General features: G+C 44.0%; 1 protein-coding gene across 1 annotated transcript; it reads left to right on the top strand.

Annotated features, from left to right (window-relative positions):
* The first annotated feature begins 902 nt into the window (after positions 1 to 902).
* znf507 (zinc finger protein 507) lies at positions 903 to 18,127 on the top strand. Its single transcript, XM_011494238.4, has 7 exons — positions 903 to 1,085; positions 3,301 to 5,508; positions 6,810 to 6,927; positions 7,015 to 7,123; positions 9,314 to 9,418; positions 13,004 to 13,138; positions 15,150 to 18,127. Exons 2-7 carry the CDS (start codon positions 3,304 to 3,306, stop codon positions 15,574 to 15,576), a joined length of 3,099 nt encoding a protein of 1,032 aa, XP_011492540.1. The 5' UTR covers positions 903 to 1,085; positions 3,301 to 3,303; the 3' UTR covers positions 15,577 to 18,127.
* The last annotated feature ends 2,503 nt before the right edge of the window (positions 18,128 to 20,630 follow it).

Below are 20,630 nucleotides of genomic sequence, written 5' to 3'. Positions count from 1 at the left end.
AACTGTTGCTCATATAAAAACCCTTCAGGATTTTCTCAAGTGTTTCCTCTATCTGACTTTAAATAATCAAAATTTGCACAATCATTTATGTATCTGTTTACTTGTTTGTTTTTATTTTGGGGCTTTCATGACACGTAAATTTTTCCCTGTAAGATAAATAAAGTTAATTTCAATTCAAGTCTACTTTCTGAGGTTTCCTTTGTTTCTTCAGCCTTTTTTCGTAAATTGGGAAACCAACTTGAGTGATCCATAATTGTGTGTTTTTACAACAAAAATCCAAACAAAATTAAGTTGCAATCAGTTAAAAAAAGCAGATACCCAAAGGAAACACAGTAAATGTGTTTTTATGTATATTAATTAATTTAAATGAATATTACGGAATCAAGATATGAGGAGAAGATAAGGTTTGTGATTTTTAACAGGTGCAATTTTCCAGCATGTTGTCTTTTGCAATAAAATATGTTTGAGTTGGAAGTTTTTGTTTATGTGGAAATTATTTGAGGTTTTTTAATATTTTTATAAATTCTATTGGAGTACCAAAAGTTCATTTGAATAGGCTACATAATTTTGCACGATAAAAAACACTTATTTTTGTCAAAGATGAAAGAAAAGAGCGACATTAGAAATTAAATGGGCAAAACCATGAAAAATTCAAATAATAGAAAATTGCTTTTGCTAACAATATCTGTTAAATACATTTTTTAAATAGAGGTACCACAGTTTTTTTCCCTTTCCCAAAAGGGTAATTGTGACATAAAAATACTAATATGTATTACAGGTACAGACGTATTTTATTTGGTAGTTTAAACTGAAAAAGTCACAGAAAAATAGTACAGATGTGTGACGTTTGAACGCATCGCAAGGTGACCTTGTGTTAAACGAGCAGCACTTGAAGGCAGCACACCATACGCCCGCTGGCAGGACCACCTGACACAAACTCCGGGTCACGTGACCGCGGTTCCATCATCGCCATTTTGCAGTGTGGGGAGACAGTGAGGCCAGTCTCTTTTTTTATGGCTAACGAATAAAACCAAGCCGCTTTTTTATGCGCTGAGGACAAAGAGCGTCGAGTCTCGTTTCTGTCGGTGAGTATCTGGTTAGTTTTTACGTGAAGCTGCGCGCGCAGATGTCACTCATTAACAGACGTTTTAGTTTCGTGTGTGTGGGGGAAAAAAAACTCGTGTTGGAACAACAGGCTGTTATAAGCTAGCAGTGAGGCCACTGCCTGAACCCCAGTTTGAAACGAAGGAGTCCGCGTGAACGTGGGGGCTTTTTTCCCGCTCATTTCAACGCTTTTAGTCCTTGTGGGGCTTTATTATTTTATTTAAAGCGGGAGCGGGCCACATACATGTATTTTAGCCCTGAACAGGTGCTGCTGCGAGAGGGGCGGCTGACGTCCCCCCGTCCCCTCCCGGATCATGGAGTGACTCACTTAAGTATTTTCCTCTCCTCCTCCTCCAGCCGCTTCGGATCCAGAGTTTTTGATGTGTTCGCGAAAGCAGAAGTGGGAGAAAATGGAAGGGGAAGTGCGGTCAGAGGACCGCCGGGAGAAAGTGATGCAGACGTTAAAAAAAAGGGACATCAAACGGCGGGAGCTGAGAGATTTCCGGTTGCGTTTGTAAACAGACGCACGTGGTGGTTGTGAGCCGTGGGAATGGATGGATGGATTTAACTGTTGTCCTTATCAGGGGGTCTCTAAGCTCTGCTTTCAGTCTTCAAACCACACCGATGAAAGCTAATCTGTGCTGTTTGTTCAGTCCCGCCTTATCTGCCTCGCTTTACTGAAGGAGGATGATAACTTTCCTGTTTGCACTCAAGTCAAAACCTCATTTAAAAGGTTTTTTTTTTTTTTTAAAAGAAGTTTCATTATTGCTTTTCCAAACAACCAATTCACAAACAGCAGATAACCTTTTAGGGCATCTGGCCCCGCAAAAGCATAAATGTTGTTAATTTCTTAAAATAATAAATAAAAATTGGTTTGTATTTATTCAGAATCTGACTTGAAATATCAGATTGTTCTTCTATACATTATTGATTTGATTATTCTTATTAGGATCATTTCATTTACACTTTTCATGTCATATTTACAGATGAACATTGAATTTAAAGTAAAGGTTATTTTTTTGCACCTTTTATCAACAGCTTTTTCAGTAACAATATTAATAGGCAGTCGTATGGAGAGATGCAAACAATATTCAAATGTGACACTTTGTTGAGGAAAGCTTCACTAAATACCTGGGGGGGGGGGGGACGCCACGGGAGTCGACACGGCTCAAGCTTTAGTTTTTACAGAAACAAATACATCAACAGCTTGATTCCTGGTATCAAAATCCCATTCAACTGAACTCTTTCATTAAAAAAAGCTTCTCTTTTTAATGAAAAAAGAGGCCAATTCCCTTTGTAGAACCAAGAAAAGCAACTTCTTCACTTGAAAGTCTTCATTTGTATTTAAAATAGTGAAATAAAAGCTTTTTTTGGGTAAAAGTGGACCTTTTCCAGTCGGCCGGGCTGTCAGCGTTGCGGCTTTGACAGCCACAGGCGTGTTCCTGCGATCAGACGTGTTCTTCAGACAGGAAGCGGTGAAGTCAAATTGCCCTTTGTTTACATACCACAAACATGTTCTGTAGGCAGAAATACTGATCGCTGTGATCCCGTCTGACGCTTGTAGGAGCTTCTTTTGATTGGACTACAAAGCCAATAATCCCACACTGGTTTGGGTTCTTAACCCAGTCAGAAGCTCAGAGTGATGCAGAGCTGCATGTTTTAGACCTTTGGAGTCGCTCTTATGAAGTTACCAAACGGCTTTTGGTCCTTTTTGTGTCTAATCAGGATGTTAAAGATGATAGTCAGAAACACAGACGTTTGTGTTTTGCTGCTGAATTTCTAAAAATCCTTTCAGACTTTTTCTTTCGACATTAACTGGTCTTTAGACATTTTACTGTTTTCTATTTGATAGAAAAATAACCCTTTTTGTTGGAGGAGGCGGGGTTCAAGGTGTACTTCTTTAGAAAATGGTCGGCTGGAAGAATTTGAAGATTATTTTTGAAGGTGAACAACGGTTTAAATTTCATTGTATGAAAACTTTTTTGTACTTTTCTTTTATGTTCAAAGCTTGACTTTTGCTCTTCTTTTTTTAAGATTCTTTTTTGTTTATTAAACGTTGATTATGGGATGTTGGCACTTTTGGGAGGACAGGCAGAGAAGTTTCAGGGTTTAACATATATTTGAAGGGGATGATCAGCACTCTGTTGTGGCTCGGTCTAAACGCTGCCTTCGCTCTTGTTCCCTGCTGTCTTCCAGGTCATGGATGAGAACAGCGGTGCAGCTGTCCTCATCACACACTCTTCTTCATCTGCGGCCTCCTCTTCCCCCGTGCTGGGATCCCGCTCTCAGAGGCGGCAGCAGGAAGCCAAGGAAGCTCCCCGCCATTTTCAGCTGAGACAAGCCGACGACTCTCTCATCCAAGTCATCGAGAAGCTCAGTAAGATCGTTGAGAAGCAGCCCCATCGGCGGGGCACCCTGGGGGGCCAGAAGCGGGTGCTCCATGTGGCAACTTCTGCGGGAGGGGGTGCCGTTGAGGAGGCTTCTGCGTGTAAGAAAGTTAAAAGGCACTGTCCGGAGGAGGCCAGGAAAGCGGGCGGCCATGACGGCGCTCTCTCCTCACCGGCGTCGGGTGACGACAGCAACAACAACAGCGTGGCCACGGGCGGGGCCCAGAGGCGGACGGTGACGTGCTACCAGTGCAGCCTGTGCCCCTTCCTGTCCCAGACGCTGCCCCAGCTGAAGGAGCACCTGAAGCAGCACAACGAGCAGCACAGCGACCTCATCCTCATGTGCTCCGAGTGTCACTTTGCCTCCAGAGACCAGGCTCAGCTGGAAGCTCACGTCCGGCTGCACTTCGACGAGGGAGGGGACACCAGGGGCAGCTCTGCACCTTCAGACCTGGAGGGGAAGGAGGATGTAGACGGGGGGCGCAGCAGGTTGCATGGGGAGGGGGTCCAAGGCTCGGTGGAGAGCTCCAGGAAGAGCTGGTACAAGTTTGAGGAGTATGGTCTGTACCGCTGCCTGATCTGCAGCTACGTCTGCACACAGCAACGGATGCTGAAGACCCACGCCTGGAAGCACGCCGGCCTGGTGGATTGTTCCTACCCCATTTTTGAGGAGGAAGATGGGGGCTCCGCAAAAAAAGAGGTGCAAGTTCCTGCCAACAGCGTGGCCCCCAGGGAAGACATCGTCGTGCTTTCTCCCGTTCTTCAAGACCAGAGCCTGCAGAAACTCCCCTTCAAGCTCCAGCTCTGCGTGCCTCTGACCGTCGAGAACAAGGAGGACACGCTGAATCTCACCGTTCCCGGTCTCAGTCAAAGTCCAAAAGCCGCAAAAGGGGAGGAGGACAGCGAGTACCCCAAAGACATGGGCTCAGAGGAGCCTGCGGTGGAGGTGCAGGTGACCACTGAGGCGGAGGCCGAGCTGGAGTTGGACGGTCGGCGCGGCGGCTCCTCTGTGCCGGACAGCCTGCTGTCGTCAGCTCAGAAGATCATCAACAGCAGTCCCAACAGCGTGGGCCACATCAACGTGATCGTGGAGCGGCTCCCTTCAGCTGAAGACTCGCTCCTGGTGACCAAGCCCCTCCTGCTCGGCCCGGACATGGACCGGGACAAGGGCTTGCTGGCTGCTAAACAGGGAGAGCAGGACTACGCAGCAGACGTCGCCGCTGACAGTCAGCCTGCAGGGGGCGACGTCAAACCCCCTGGTATCAAAAGCAGCGACTCCTCGAGGGATGAGAACATCCCGCCTGCCGGTCGCAAGAGGACCCACTCCGAATCCCTCCGCCTTCATTCTTTGGCCGCCGAGGCTCTCGTTGCCATGCCGATGAGGATGCCGGAGCTGCCCGCCTCCGGCGCCAAAGTGAACCTGACGCCGTGCGCGGGCCATAAGCTTTTGGAGGCGGGAAAGAAAGCTTCTGACAAAGGGAGCGCAGCAGCTCTGCTGAATTTAGAGCTTGGCAGCGAGGAAGATTTATGTCCACTGGCCGGCGGAGACGACGAGAGCCCCTCCACGAAAGCTGGCATCAGCATGTCGCTGCTCACCGTCATCGAAAGACTCCGAGAGCGCTCGGACCAGAACGCCTCAGACGAGGACATTTTGAAGGAGCTGAGGGACAACGCGCAGTTCCAGCGAAGCGGCCTGGCTGGCGTGGTCGCGGAGAACGGAGCGGAGGGCTACATGTGCAGCATCCCCGGAGGAGACGGGCTGCCTCCCGATGGGGGCTTGGTGGACTACGTCCCCGGCAGCGAGAGGCCGTACCGGTGCCGTCTGTGCCGCTACAGCAGCTGCAACAAGGGCTACATCAAGCAGCACCTGCGGGTGCACAAGCAGAGGCCGCCGTATCAGTGTCCCATCTGTGAGCACAAAGCCTCTAACAGCAAAGACCTGGAGAACCACATGATCCACCACTGCAAGACCAGGACGTACCAGTGCAAACAGTGTCCAGACAGCTTCTACTACAAGGTGAGAACTCCTCCTGGCTTCAAACGGGTTTGCTCTTCCCCGTAAACCCCAGCAACCGCTTTCACGCCGGAGTTGTTTACAGCCTTTTGACTCTTCAACCGTTTCAGGCTTTGAATAAGCGGATTAATGTTGATTGCGTAAACGGTCGATGAGTTATGGTGCGTCAAAGAGAGTCTGTTATTTAGGTGTCGCTGGCGACAACTCTGGTATTAAAGGGTTGATGGCCGACAAAGTATGCATGCTGAGAAATTAACGCACGCCGTGGACAAAACACAGGACGGTTCAGGCTTCCACGGTAAGTGACCGTACAATGGTCACTTACAAAAGACAGAAACATTCAACCAGTTTTTAGTCCTTTATTCTTGGTATTTTTTCGGTTTGGATTGCCTTTTTTTTCACCAAAAGCGGACTCTTTGTCAGGTGGTGCGGCTCTTTTGCCGGCTCTGCCAGCGCGGACCTCGAGTGCAGCGCCAGAGGAAAGCCTGTAAAGATTGTGTTCAGTTGGAAAAGTGTGAAAATGCTCATATCTGGCTGAAAAAGTGGATCAAGTGTGTAGTGAGGAGTTCTGCAGCCTTTAAACATCTGGAATGACTAAAATTAAGTTGACTGCTTTGCAGATTTTGGAAGTTATTTTCAGAAATTAATACCCACATAAACGCGGGGCGACTGTATATCTTAGCATTTCATCACTCTATCAAACAAACTCAAGTTTTTGCTTCCTTTTAAGTCTAAGTTTTTTTAAAACGTTCAAACTGCAGAGGTTGTTTTTTTTCCCAGCATTTTGTCTGTTATGTGAATCTTAAAGTGTTGTAGCTAGCACCGCCTCTTTTGAGGTTTTGCTAATCAGTCCTTTGAAGCTCCGCCCAGTAAAAACCTCTCCGGTCTGCTGTCTGTCCTCTCACAACAAGTGAGATGGAGAAGCACCAAGCTAAACGCCATATTAGGCCTGACATCTGATTTAGGACTGGAGATGTTTTTCAGCAAACAGTTGATCACACAGCCGCCTCCACATCATTAGTCGCTGCTCTGCTGTGTGAAGACAGGAAACGAGGGAACAGAATGTGTGGAATCGGGCGTCTCTCCAGCTGTGAGTTCATGTTTATAGAGTTGATTCATTTCAGCTTCATCCAGCCAGTTTTAGACTTTGGGTTATGATGGATTATCTTGAACAGATGAAGGATAAGTTGCTGCTTGTGCCCCGTCTAGTTTTAGACGATAACCCATGCTAGTAGTTTCACTTCCTGTTTGTTGAAATGTACATTTGATTGTTGTTTTTGTTTTTTTTTCTTCATCTACCCCAGAGTCAGTTAAGAAGTCATGAACGGGAGCACCTCAGCGTCGGGGGCGACGTGCCGGCCCTCACGGCGGTCGCAGAGGCCGTCGCCTCAGTGGAAGACGCCGACATGGGAACGGACGAAGGTAAAGCCGACACTTCGCCGGCGGACGGTTTGGTGTTTTGGCGCTCAGACCGCAGTGAAGAGCCGCTCTGTTGAATGTCCCCTCCAGAGGGTAACGCGCAGAAGATGTTCAAATGCGACGTGTGCAACTACACCAGCTCCACGTACGTCGGAGTGAGGAACCACCGGAGGATCCACAACTCTGACAAACCGTACCGGTGAGTCCGCTCAAAGAAATGCACGCATAGGAGTAGAAATGTTCACCGGAGATGAAAGACGCTCTTTGAACTGCCGTCACTCTTATCCTGACCACAGGAGTATTTGTATTTTTTTAATTTAACCTTTATTTACCTAAGAAATGTCCCATTGAGATTAAGAATCTCAAAGGAGTCCTGGCTAGGAGGAAACAATAAGTTACATTTACAATAAAAATCTAAACATTTAAAATTTTAACTACAATTTAAAAAGAGAGTTAATGTTACAGAGGTACAGTTAAAAGGGATTTTCTCCTCCATTCTTAGCCTGGATTTAAAAATATTCAGTTGGAGGAGTCGACTCCTCTGTGGTTAACGGTGTTATTCTCACACATTCACCCACTGATGAACCAAATACATGCCGGCGTTTTGGTGTTGTGTTTTCATGCAGGAAGTGATGAAAGTTTTAATCTGATGCTGCAGATCAAAAGAAAACCCCTTTCTTCTGCATAAATAAGGAGGCTGCTGCAGCTGCAGAGCACGGCCACCACGGCCCACCTCGACCTGAAAGACTAATCATCCTTCAGGCCGACGCCTCAGAAACCCCACATCCCACGATCAGTGTGTTTGTGTGGAGGAGAGAGGCCGGCAGCATCCTTAAACCATTTGAAAGGGTTATTCTTTCACATTTGTTCTTCAGCTCTGAGTTTTTATCCCTTTAAAAAAGAAAATACGACGGGGCAAGACTTTTAGGAGTTTTACGTCACAGAGTTAGCTTTATGTCATTTAAAAAGAAACGACCATAAAAGTGTTATGTTCAGAAGTATGTAGTGTAGACTTCATGCTTTGGTTTTTGACATAACAAAAATTGTGCGTTTCACTAAAAGCATCCACACAGATGCATTATAACATGTTATTTTTGTTTGTTTTAACAGCTTATACAAGCAAAATCAACTTTTTGAGCTTTTAAGTGTTAATTTTAATGTTAGGGTCCAGCTGCAATGTGTATAGAGATCCTCTAGGGGGCAGTAAAGCTGTTCTGATCATCTGAACAGGCTACACTTGACATTGCATTGACTGCATTTGTGTCTAAAAGGGAGTTTGTTGTGATTTGAAGATGGAAACACATGGAAATGAATCTGTTTCTCAGCTTTTCTTGGGGGAAAGAAACAGATCAAATTTACTCTGATGTGACAATCGTATCATTTTTATAGATTAAAAACCAACCTTTTGAAGAATTGGTCAAATCGGACTCTTTCACACGTCTGCTCTTTTCAAATTTTAGAGTCTCCACTGAAAATGTTACCAAATATTTTGAATTGAAATGTAACCAAAAAATATTTGTAACCATAACATGTTTTTTGTTATGGTTACAAAGACATTTAAACCAGAGATGAGTCAAACCCAAACCCCTATTTATGTACATTTCCTATCTGGAAACATTTTTTTGTCATCAAACAAAAGAAACCTTCACCAACTCTGGTGAAAGACGCTCAAAAACCCCTGATATTTGGATAAAAAGGGGGGAACATCCGTTTTTCTTCAGTTTGTATGAAAGCAGAGAAATCTGCTGGCTGGTCTGGACGACCGTCTCTGTTTTCCTCCAGCTGCTCTCAGAAAGAGTGCTCTCTGCCCTGACCTTGGCTTCAGATATAAAAACGCAGAACTTTTGGAATTGCAGAAACTTCCATATTTCCCTTCAACACTGTGATTTTCGCCCTCTAATCATTTTCCACAGCTCCACTCGGGGCTCCTTGATTTCTGCACTGGCCGCTCTGCCAGCAGATTACAGCTGGAGAGTTTCTGATGAGTTTCTCCCTCCTTGAACTGTTCAGCTGGAATTTTGCTGCAGCTTTAAGCCCGTTCATAAACCCAGGCAGGCAGAAGACTCATGTCGATGAAAAAACCAACAAGAATTTTGTTTTGCGTCTCAATAAAAACCTCTTGGCTTTAATGTTGGGCAGCTATCCGTGCGTAGCCTCCAACAAAACCGGCGTTTGCCTCTAAAGCTGCAACAAAAGCCTCATCTTCAAACATCCCGGGAGAAACGCTGATTTACGGTTTCCTTAAAGGAGCAATTTCCTCTGTTCTGCTGTAAATCCCTGGTCTCCCTGCAGGCCACGGGCTGGGAGCGCCGCTCTGACCTGGCTCTGCTGCTTGTTAGGCGGCTGCCCCGTCCTCACGCTCTCCCTCTGCTTCTTCTGCCCCCGCCAGCTGCTGTAGCTGCGACTTTGCCACCACCAACATGAACAGCCTGAAGAGCCACATGAGGAGGCACCCCCAGGGGCATCAGGCGGTGCAGCTGCTGGAGCAGTACAGGTGAGGAGGGGACGAGGCGGGACGGACCCGGCCCGCAGGACCTCGTGTCAACCTTCGTGTTGGACGGCACGAACAGACTCTGATTGGTGATCTCCACTGTAGTGGATGTAGCGCTAAAGCACCTACAGGATGGTTTCTCTGAAAAAAATAACCTGAACTGTTCAGAATAAATGCGGTATTCAAGTCATTTTAGAGCAGCGAACACCTAAGAAGGCTGTGAAAAACTAGAAAAGCAGCGAAGCCCTCATCCCGCTGAGGTGTGATGCTACTAAACACAGGTTTTGTTTCCAATCACCTCCATCTTATGGCACATTTGATCTATTTATCTTCTCTAAGGTACATGTATTGTATGGAATTATTTATTCACAAAGCACATTTTATGCAGCAAACTGCAACACAAAGAGCCTTGCATGGTAAAAAAAAATAAAATCCTCTTCTCCTTCACCCTCTAGTTTATTTTTCCTCTCAATCTTCTAAATTTCTCTGGAAAAATAGTAAATAAATTGCTTGCTGTGGACAGGAATCTAAATATTTAATGAAGGATGATAAATGTAAAGTGTTTATAGGTCCGCAGCTAAAGAAACGCTGGACTTCTGTCCTTTGAAACATCAGTAACTAACTTGCTACATAATATTTATCGTTAAATGAAACCTCATTTGGATGTCGCTTTAGAGAAGGGCGTCTGCTAAACACTAAATGTAAAAAAATATATATTTTAATTGATTGACGGCTGTGCTTCTACATACATGTTGCACATTTCATGCGTGATATATGCAGTTCATAAGTGTTTCTTGCGTCCGTCGATGTGTGCAGATGTCCGTCAAAGTTTTTTTAGCCGACGGGACTTTACGTGAATTTGCTGTTCATAGTTTAGGTTGTACCTTTACGTTAATTTATACCTTCTTCTGTGGTTTAAACGTGTTTCATTTAGGATACATCTGTGAAAATTTCACATAAAGACCACAGCTTTATATAGTTTTAAAACACGTACAATAAAACATATTTTTCCCTTACGAACATGTTTGGGTGAAGCTCGTTATCCCCATATGTTGCCGAGTCGCAACCTACCATTTAATCCAGAAATGCTGCAGAAAAATCGCATCACCTGGTGGTTTTAAACAAAATAAAGCTTACGGATGAAAAACCAAGTAATAATTATATAATTAAAAATGCATTCAGGCAATGAAGGTTAGACTCACCAACACTTTGGACACAGACCAAGTTAATGAACAAAGAATGAAAATGATCCCATACTGGCATTTCATTGGTCCACCGCTGAAAGGTTTTCTGATAAAGAAAGAAAAGCTGGTTCTGCTGTCTCTATGTGAAACATTCACACAGATGTTGGTGACATTCGCTGTTTGTGTAATCGTATAACATAAAGCTGCACCATTTAAAAAATACAACAACACAATTTGTCCATTTATGGGTCACGGGGCTGCTGGAGCCTATCCTGACTACTCGGCAGGGGGAATCCTGGACAGGTCATCAGTCTGTTGCAGGGCCACAATCGCACACCCATGGAGAAAAGCCGCGCATTTATTAAGTCAATTTCCCAAATAAAATTTGCAATAAAATTAACAATTAACAGCGCATGGCGTTCTGCGTCCTGATTGGCTGTAGACCTTGCCAATCAATCTCTGTTCCGCGTCTCCTGTACAGAATGTGTTCAGTTTGCCAAATTCTGTAACACTGGACTTATTTGTTTACAAAGGTTTGAACTTTGAGAGTTTAAAAAAAAAGAGAGAAGAGTGTAAAAATGTTCATTTCTGGCTAACAAATGTGTGTAAAGCGTGTAGTGAGGGGCGGTACAGCCTAAAAACATCTAGAATCCTGCTACACAGAATTCACCTATCGCAGGTTTTTATGGAACGGATACCTCGCCACAAACGACTGAACACGCTTTGTCGTTTAGAAAAAAACTGGTTAAAAAAAAGACTTCCATCCACCTGTTTGCCCTTTTCTACTTATAAATACTGCTTGTAGTTTAGCTGTCATGGAACAGGTGGATCTGTAGGAATCCTCCACAGAATCCTTTGGAGCGCAGAAGTTGCAGAGTTTGTGTCGGTTGCTGGTGGTGTGGATGAAACTCAGATGTTTGCTGATGCAATGATTGCGTATCTCTATAGGCTCAGCGATGATGGTGATTCTGTGAACATCAACTAACCTGAGGACAAAACTTTGATAGAGAAAGAAGTGCAGTAGAGAAAGTTATCGCTCTGTTCGGATGAATCAGAAAAACTGAGTCGCTGAATCTAATCTAACTTTAATCACTAATCTGCAGTCAAGACGAGACAATCAGGCGTACAAACCGGGGACCGTCGAACCGTGAACTAAAACCGCCTTATTGTTTGTCTTCATCCCAAAGAACTGGCATGTCTTTGGCGGGGGGTCCCAGTGTTCGTGAACCCCCTCTGTTATACGGTCGTCTTCTTTTCCTGCGTACGTTTTTCCTCTGGGAACCCTTGAGTTTGGGAAGAAGGGAAATCAATCAATCAATCCAGGATCAATCGATATAAACCAGGAGAAGCCAGAAAGGGTTCAGACAAACAACTTCTGTGTGGTACCAAACACTAATGAACAGGAATGTGATCGCTGATGTAAACAACCCCATGGAGGGTTAGTGGTCACAGTTATCATATGACTGTTGTTGAATCACAACACATGGTGGGATTTTATGTTTTTTCTTTCCCAAAGGACTTCAGCTCGTTGTTAAGGCTTCGTCTCTGATGCTGAGGAGCCGGTTTAGTAAGGGTTAATGGCAGACGAGGCGTGCATGATCAGAAATGAACGCCATTTCTGATCATGCACACTTCGTCAGCCATTAACCCGCTTATACAATGGTCACTTACAAAAGAAATAAACGGTCAACCAGTTTCGATTTGGATCGCTTTTTTTCACAAAAAGCGGACTATTTAGGTGGTGTGGTTATTTTGCCGGCTCGGTCGGCGCGGACCTCAAGTGCAGCGGCCAATGAAAGCCATGTCTATGCTGATGGTCACGATGGTTTAATAAAACACCAGATCAGAGAAATTTCACGTCTTACCGCTTGTTTTTGTCCAGAATGGATGATGAAGATGATGAAGCTCAAGTTGGTTTTAAAGACGCCAGAGCAGTGATACAGAACGTTTAAGCTGTGTGACCGGAACTACTTTTTTAGGCGTGTGGTTATCAATGTGCGTTATCACTTTTTATGCCATGGTCTGGGTGAATACTCGATTCTGATTGGCTGCTGGGTGTGCATTAAAAAGTCAAAAATAGTCCTCTTTTCAATCCAAACTGAAAAATAAGAAGAGTTGAGGACTAAAAACTGGTTGAATGTTTATTTATCGTCTAAGTGATCGTGTAAGCGGGTTAATGGCCTTTGAAGCGTGCGTTATCAGACATGAACGCACTCCTCCACTTTGCGTCGGACGGTTCAGGCTTCCACGTCATGCCTTAAATTCTGATGAGGCTCTCTTCGTCAGCGTTTAACCCTCACTTAAAGCACAGCCAGCAGCCAATCAGAATGGAGAATTCCCCCGGGCCGTGGTGTAATAGTGTTTAAAACACCCCCCCCAACGTGACCGTATTTTCCTCTGCTAGGTGTTCCCTGTGTGGATATGTGTGCAGTCACCCCCCGTCTCTAAAGTCCCACATGTGGAAACACGCCGGAGACCAGAACTACAACTACGAGCAAGTCAACAAAGCCATAAACGAGGCCATCTCCCAGAGCAGCCGGTAAGCTTCTGCCGGCGTCGGCTTCATCTCTGCCCCGGTGTCTGTCTCCATGGCTGCCGGTACCTCGCTCCTTCTACGCCTTTAAGGTGGATTCATTCTGCTTCCATTAAGGTTTGCCTTCAAGGCTGAACATCCTGAGTCCGTTTAAGACAAATGGGATTCATTTCTTATGATTGAATACCAAAATGATTGGCTTGTTCATGAACTAGGAGTTCATACATAAAAGAAGTTTGCATTGAAAGCTGAATCAAAGTAAAGGCTGTTTTTCTGTCTAAAAGTTGCTCTGAACAGAAATGGAATCGTTCATTTTGGTTTCTTTGTTTCAACCGAAGAAAACTTCAAGCAGCTGCTCTAAAACTGGGCCGTGCTTGAACTATTATGGACTCGTTTCATTGAAAAGAAACCGTCCAGGACCAGGACTGCGTTAGTCCCAAAACCCTGGAGGTTAGCATGTTAGAGCTGTTTCCAATTATTATGATGATGTTTTTGTGATTGACGTTCCTCTTCTGCAACAGCAGCACGTCTCTGTTTACCCTCCAGCGGTTTTCCCCGCCTCCTCTGCTGCATTGCAGTATAAGAATGTGTGTAGGTGTGTGTGTGTGTGTGTGTGTGTGTGTGTAGGTGTGTGTGTGTGTGTGTTCACTTCAAATAAAACAAACATCAAAACACAAACACGGCTAGACGTTTTATGCTGTGATGTTTTTGAGGAAAAGCTCCAAACGGCTTTGGGCCCCCATGACCTCCTCATCTAGGACACAGTGTAGCGCTCCAAGCGTGTCCGCCGGACGGACTGCAAACAGTCTTTAGCGCGCGCTCGCGTCTGCATTTCAAGTCTGTCCGGTGAAGAGCGAACTCCTGCCGTCAGAGGGGAGACGTGTCGGCAGTTACTTGGCATTTCCGACAGCAAATACCTGCAGAACTCGGAAGAGACGACCTCTCAGATCCCTCATTTTCCAAGCGCTTTCGCTCAGACTAAAGCAGAGCAGGGTCAAAGGTCATGTCGAGCTTTGAAAACCCGGGCAGTGTCCGAATTCCCACCCTAACCCCTAACTACTAAAAAACTATCTATGTAGTGCCCTGAATTTAAAAATCATGGTCACTACGTTTTTGTTTTGTGATGTGAAAAAGTGATCAGGTGTCGCTTGAATGAGTCATGCAGCTGCTGCTGTTATTTGTCCACCTTGTGTATTTCATTTAACATTATCTGTGAACATTACAAGTACTGAAACGGGGCAAGCAGTTAATTAAAAATCAGACACACACTAAAAAAATCCCCCATAGTGTTTAATGGACTGTCCCTCCCTTGCACAGGAGGATGCGGGCTTTTCCCCCCCAGAAGCCCTTGAAGTTTGAACACGGGACTCACAGAAAAAGTAGATTATTAGCAAAGATGATTGTGTTTATTACAGTTCAAGTCACGCACCATATGCAGTCCTGTAACTTTAAAAAAGACAAATAAAACGTGGTGGTCATCGTCACATCCCTAATTTAAATAAAAAATGGTGGTAAAAATGTTCCGCCGCAATGCATTGTGGTCTATATTTGCCGATCTAGTGAGCATCGCTGCACACTGGTTTTTCCCCAGAGACTTCTGGGAAATCTCCAGGGCACTGGATTTGGGAATTGCAGATTTGGACAGCACTACAGAAAGGCGAACGCACTAAATAGTGCACTATGTAGGGGCTAGGGTGGGAATTCGGACACAGCCCAGCTCTGAAAATGAGTCGCAGTATGGACGCCGCCATGTTCTAGCCAGACGTCGTCAGTGAGCGGTGATTGGTCCAAGTCGGTCTGACTCATGTTTCTATGGCAACCACTTTCACCAATCAGAAGTGAGCTTGTTGGAGCCTTACCACTTGAAAGTGGTCTCGGGAGAATCTGTTTTTGAACGTTGGAGGTGGCGGCCAGCAAGCTCCGCCTTCTTTTAGTTGAGGTATCTAATTGGTCAGTTTATAACTTATAATAGAACTGTCTTATAGCTGATGTTTTTTTTTTCTTTTTTGACCCTCAGAGCTCCTCATAAGTTGGCTGCAGTGGTGGAGTCCGTGGCTGAGGGTCCCGCGGGGGCCGCACCCTTAAAGGAAAAGGTCAAGCTGGAACCTCCCTCGCCGCTCCCATCGGCAGCCAAAACCGACGGCGCCTCGGGCGTCCCCGCACTTCCCGCCGACTCCTCTCAGTGTCCCCAGGAAGCTCCGCCCCCCCAGCAGAAGGACCCCGAGCAGTCTAAAAGCTGCCCGTGTGCCGGCCAGCCGCCCCCCACCCCCAGCATGGAGTACTGCGTCCTCCTGTTCTGCTGCTGCATTTGCGGCTTCGAGTCCACCAGCAAGGAGCGTCTGATGGAGCACATGAAGGAGCACGAGGGCGCCATCATCAGCATCATCCTCAACAAGGAGCAGCAGCAGGCGGAAACCCAGGCCAGCCTCCAGAGAGCTCAGTGAGACCCCCCCAGGACTGCTCCCCCCGCCTCTGAAGGTAACAGGAGTCCACTTCCAAGCAGATCAGCATTTCAGGTTGAGGAGCTTTGACCCAAGTAAGAGTCTGTCATACCTCAGCAGCACCCAGCTTCTCCTTTGACTGGAAGGCAGCTCTTTATCGCTACTGTAATATTTAATGTGTTCAATCCAAGTCAAGCCAGGCTCCAACCCAGTAAAGGAGGTACTGAACATCCCCTCATATTCATCCGTTTGCATTTTTTAAATCCGGATCTGAAACCGCTTCAGCCGCTGGAATCCTCCACAGCTTCTGGACGTGTGGGAGGAGCCTCTTTCACCTCGCCGCCTGCTGCTTACAAGAACTTTTCAAAGAAAAGGGAAGAAACATTTTGAACCGAACGGTGCCAAGTTTCCAGAGAGCAGGAAAGTGTAGAGAGAACGTCACCTGTGATTGTGGTGCTCATTTTAGTTTTTTTTTGTTTTTTAATATATATTCAGTCTGTTTTTTTAAATGTTGTGTATAGGAATGTTTGTAATCTAAATCTCTGGTGTCCAGAATGGATTATTGTCCCCGATGAGCACGGCTGAACCGAGACGCAGAGATGGAGACCAGATTTAAGGGGGCATTTCTCTGAGGACCCCATCTCTGCGTCCTCCTGTGACGAGCAGAAGCGGCCGTAGAAACATGGAGATCTGCACAGATTACCAGTGGAAACCGTAATCCACCATTAACTTCATCTCCCAGGATTCTCTGCTGTAGGAATGGTGACCGTCTAAGAAGAAGGCAGTGAATACAGCTGGAGTTGCACCTGAATGTGAGGTTTCAACTTTCTGTTAACTCCCGTCTCCTGCTTGGCGTCTGGGCTGAAATGACTGGAAGAGGCCTTTTCACACGGAGCAGCAGTCGGATGAGAGGTTTGCTGATGATCCGGGGAAAATCCGGATCACCTTTCTCCACGTGTTTCCAAAACGCGTTTCTGAGCGGCACTTTGATCGACCGTAGTTCAAAAGTGCTTCACGGTGGAGGTGGACCTGCAGGAAACGTGCGTTTTGGGCCAGAAAACAATCCGTTTGTGAAAACAGTGTCATTGAAATGTGTCACAAAGACAGACAACCCCGGAAAAATGGACCCGCAAAATCAAATACCGCTTTTATATTCTTGTTGTTTAGCAGAAAAACAAAAAAAGGAAAGCTGAGAGTCGATTCATTTCAGTCCAGGTCCTTCTGGATGATGACGATACGTTAAATAAAGTTTCATGACGTCATCCCAAACCCCAAAATGATCACTTTTTAGGCATTGCTGCTGTTTTTTTGTTTGTTTTTTTAACCGAAATGTTTCAATTAAAACAAGGAATTTCTTTGTAGTTCACAGTTTGGGTGTTTCTGCAAAGTTAGATCTCTGATCAATTCTCCAGACCTTCTAAAAATAATAAAAAACGGACAAGTATGCAGTCAAATCAGGATCAGCTTAGAGGGAATGAGGCACCAGGTTGCAAATATGACGAGAGAAAAAAAAGAAAATCTGAAAAGTTTGAAACTCAAAGGTGCACAACGTAAACTAAAACGCAATCTTAAAAAGTTGAAAAAGCAATGATCTGCTGGTTTGATAGTTGGGTTCATCAACAGACGCTGATCTGACGTCACCAAAACCCCTGGAACCACATGTCAATCATGTCTCGTTAGCCAATGGGCTCAAAGCTCCTCCCACATGTGGATTTTTGAATTAAAACTGTAAATTGAGGCTTGAAAATAAAAGCCTAAAAACCCAAACCAGCAGCTGCTACTAATGAACATTTTGCTTTAGTCGCTAACTATTTCAGATTTATTGCTTTACGTTTTCACTATTCAAACGTAGGATTTTTTTTGAATTTTCAACATTCTTCGTTTTCAATTTTCTTTAAATTTACAATCTGGTTATTTATTCTCTTTATCCTGGTTTGAGCCCATGAACCAGATTGAAACGTTCTTTGCTCCTTCCTAATGTGCCATATTTATAAAAGTGTCGTTAACTCTTGTGTTGTTGGTTTTGTGCCTTTTTTGTTCATTCAAAAATTTCATGTGCTAAAAGTGTCGCCTGACCTTTGACCCCTTTAAGCTTCCCAGAACAGATTTTCATGCCAGTGAAACGCACATAGTTGTTTTTGTTTTGTTTTCTTATGAAATGCAGAGAAATCCATGCAACAACCCAAGTTAGTGTCCTTTGCTTGAACACTTTATATGTCATTTATATGATATACAATCCTAAAACTGACTTTTCTTCAAAAGAAACCATGTATTTTAAAGGAATTTGTTGGGGAAATCCAGTTATGAACTGACCTAGTTGTGTATTTAAGGGAAGTCTTGTTGGTTTTTTTAAGCTAAAGGCCTCAGTTAGCATCAGTGTGCATTGAAACCAAAGGAGGTGGAGGCGATGAAGCCCATTGGTGTATTTTTATGCTCGTTTTTGTAAAGCGGATGAAACGCGCAGCTGTGTCAGAATGTGACGGGACACCATTTATATTTGGAACTTCAAAATATACAGTGTATTTTTTTGGAAATAAAAAGATTTTAAATAAAACCCGCTTGTCTTTGATTTTAGAATTTAAATGAGGTTCAATTTAAAGTTACATATAAATGAGGTTTAAGCTTTGAAGATTTGATTTTAAAAAATAAAATACAATTATTCAGTGGTGTGTCTGAGCAGCAGCTTTTAATGTTCTAGAGCAAGGAGAGATAGAGCAGGAGATCTCACTCTTGTTTGGGTTCAAGAAAACCTTAGTCACATTTTTAATGCTTCAATTTGATGTGGAATTAATGTTTTTACATGTATATTTTATATGTTTTTATTTTATAAGTGTTTTTTAAATGCCATCATATTTCTAATTGAATTTTAAACGTGCATAAAAGTGAAATCCACACGTCACTCTTTACCTTTTTATTTAAAAACGTGCATTTAGTGTGACTTCGGCTCATTTACTGAAATAGAGCTAATTCATTTGTTCTTTTATGCTAATATGCACTGGGAGAGCTTAAAAAGATCACTATATCGTTTGTGTATTTCAGTCCTTTTTAAACAGTATCTGTACCATAACAAAGCCCTGCGGAACGCCACAGTTGATGGCTATGAGGACAACTTTTTTGGGGGGGGAAACCGGTTTTGCCTAAAAAATGTCAAATCTTTTGTTAAAAATAAGTCATCACCAGGTTTTTGATTCATTTATACATTTTAGCGGTGAAGCTTATTAATAGCCAAATTCACGCAATTTTCACATATAAAATAATAATGAAGCCTTTAACTTTTCCTGATTTTTTTTAAATAAATATTTTATAGATTTTTAGTTCAGGACAGCTTTGTCATGAGTTAAAATGTGTCGGATAAGACAAAAACACTTGAGTTGAATTGATCAAAAGTAAATATTTGAACTGAAAAGGTCAACATCGTCTCATTTAAGCGATGACTTTTATGTTTCTTTTGCTTATTGATGAGTGTGGATTGACATTTTCCATTATGGCGACTGCAAGGCAACGTATTAATTCACATGTCGTGTTTGTGGAGCATTTCAAAGCTTTCTGTTGAAAAAAAAAACAGGAAATCAATAAGACTTTACCCTCAGTCAAAGAAAGTAAATGATCTTCTTGACTTCACACACAACCACAGAGATCTCTTTTCTTTTATACGAAGGGAATAAAAAATCCTCCTGCTCTGTTTCGTCAAAGGATCAGGCTTTCCAGCCAAACCGGTTAAGGACTCGCCTTGAAGGTGAGAGAAATGAGGCGAACTGGGCTGAACCGTGGGAGATGCGCGTCTCATCAGCAGTCTGCTTCCACCTCAGTGGCTGAATCCGATTTTTCTCGCTCCGTGAGCCTTGCTTAGTGTCAAAAGTGTGTAAGGAGGACGAGGATTTTCAGCCCCACGCTGGTTAGAAGGAGCTCAATTGGGCACAGAGGGAGGGAGATGAAGGTTATCTTTAACAGGGCACTCTCCATCCCTCCATCCCTGCCCCAAAGAAGAACAAAAGAAAAAGGTGCTGCATCCAGATTCAGGGAGGATGGCTTAAAAAAAACATGTTTTTCTTGGCTGATAATCCTTCTGGTCAATAAGAGTTGAGCCAATTTATTTTCTGAACCTGTTTGATGATCTCCAGGTCTCTTGTTAAGCTTTTTCCATCTGAATACCTTCAGCTATCTTCCACTTACCCTCTTCCTGCCTTACGGATGGATGTTTGAGGTGTTAAAAAGCCACGTCTCTGATCTCCGAACAGCATTGTTTGCTTGTCACAACGGCTGGAAATGTGGGCTGAAAACTGCTTTGGAGCCGAGGACGCCTCCCTGAGGACATCTGTAGTTTTTGTCCCTAGCTCCGCCTTCCCAATGTTAACGCCGGGATGGGCCGCCACATCACACCGTTCATCGTAAGCCACAGTTCCTGGGCTTTCACTCGCCTCTTTCCTCTGATTTGGTTCTCGGTTCATTTCCCAACAGAGCAGCCTGCTTGACGACTGAAGACGCATTTTCACTTTCCTTCACTTGTTAGTCTGTTTGCTTTCACACTGCTACCGAACCACACCAGAGTTCACTTTCAACTGAAGCCGTTTTATGTTAACAGATTAATGTGGGAAACATTTGTGGGAACAGAAGACATTCCATGAGACCTGAGTCCAGTGGCCAAATACACAGAAAACAAGAGGGGGCCGAGACTAGAACCCTGAGGGACACCAAGGTACAAGACTAAAAAAATAAAGCTATTAAAAATCTATTATAACTTTTATGTTTTAAACATGTGTGTCATTGAGAAGTACAAGAGATATCATTTAAAAGTTTTTATACTTTGCAGAAATCTATGATTGGCAAATATATGAAATAACACAATTTCAATGTGGTATCAAATCAGATTCATAGTATTTTTGATTTTGTGAAAGAAAAAAAATATTTGAAGTCCAAGAAAACTTCAAAGAAATGAATTTTAATAAATCTGTCAAATTAAAAACCGAAGAAACAAAGTAGATTACACAAGAAAATGTTTTCTAGATCATTTAAGCCAAAAATAAAATCCATTTTATTTACACTGATGAGTACATAAT

This window comes from Oryzias latipes, chromosome 3, assembly GCF_053564925.1.
Source record: "Oryzias latipes strain Hd-rR chromosome 3, Olatipes_Hd-rR_3.1".
Classification (NCBI taxonomy): domain Eukaryota; kingdom Metazoa; phylum Chordata; class Actinopteri; order Beloniformes; family Adrianichthyidae; genus Oryzias; species Oryzias latipes.
This window is presented reverse-complemented; position numbering and strand designations above follow the sequence as displayed.

Excerpts from the sequence above, each read along its gene's own strand:
- znf507 (XM_011494238.4), top strand. The coding sequence starts at position 3,304 with ATGGATGAGAACAGCGGTGCAGCTGTCCTCATCACACACTCTTCTTCA. Across the intron at positions 7,124-9,313 it reads AACTCTGACAAACCGTACCG|CTGCTGTAGCTGCGACTTTG; the intron begins GTGAGTCCGCTC and ends TGCCCCCGCCAG. Across the intron at positions 13,139-15,149 it reads GCCATCTCCCAGAGCAGCCG|AGCTCCTCATAAGTTGGCTG; the intron begins GTAAGCTTCTGC and ends TTTGACCCTCAG.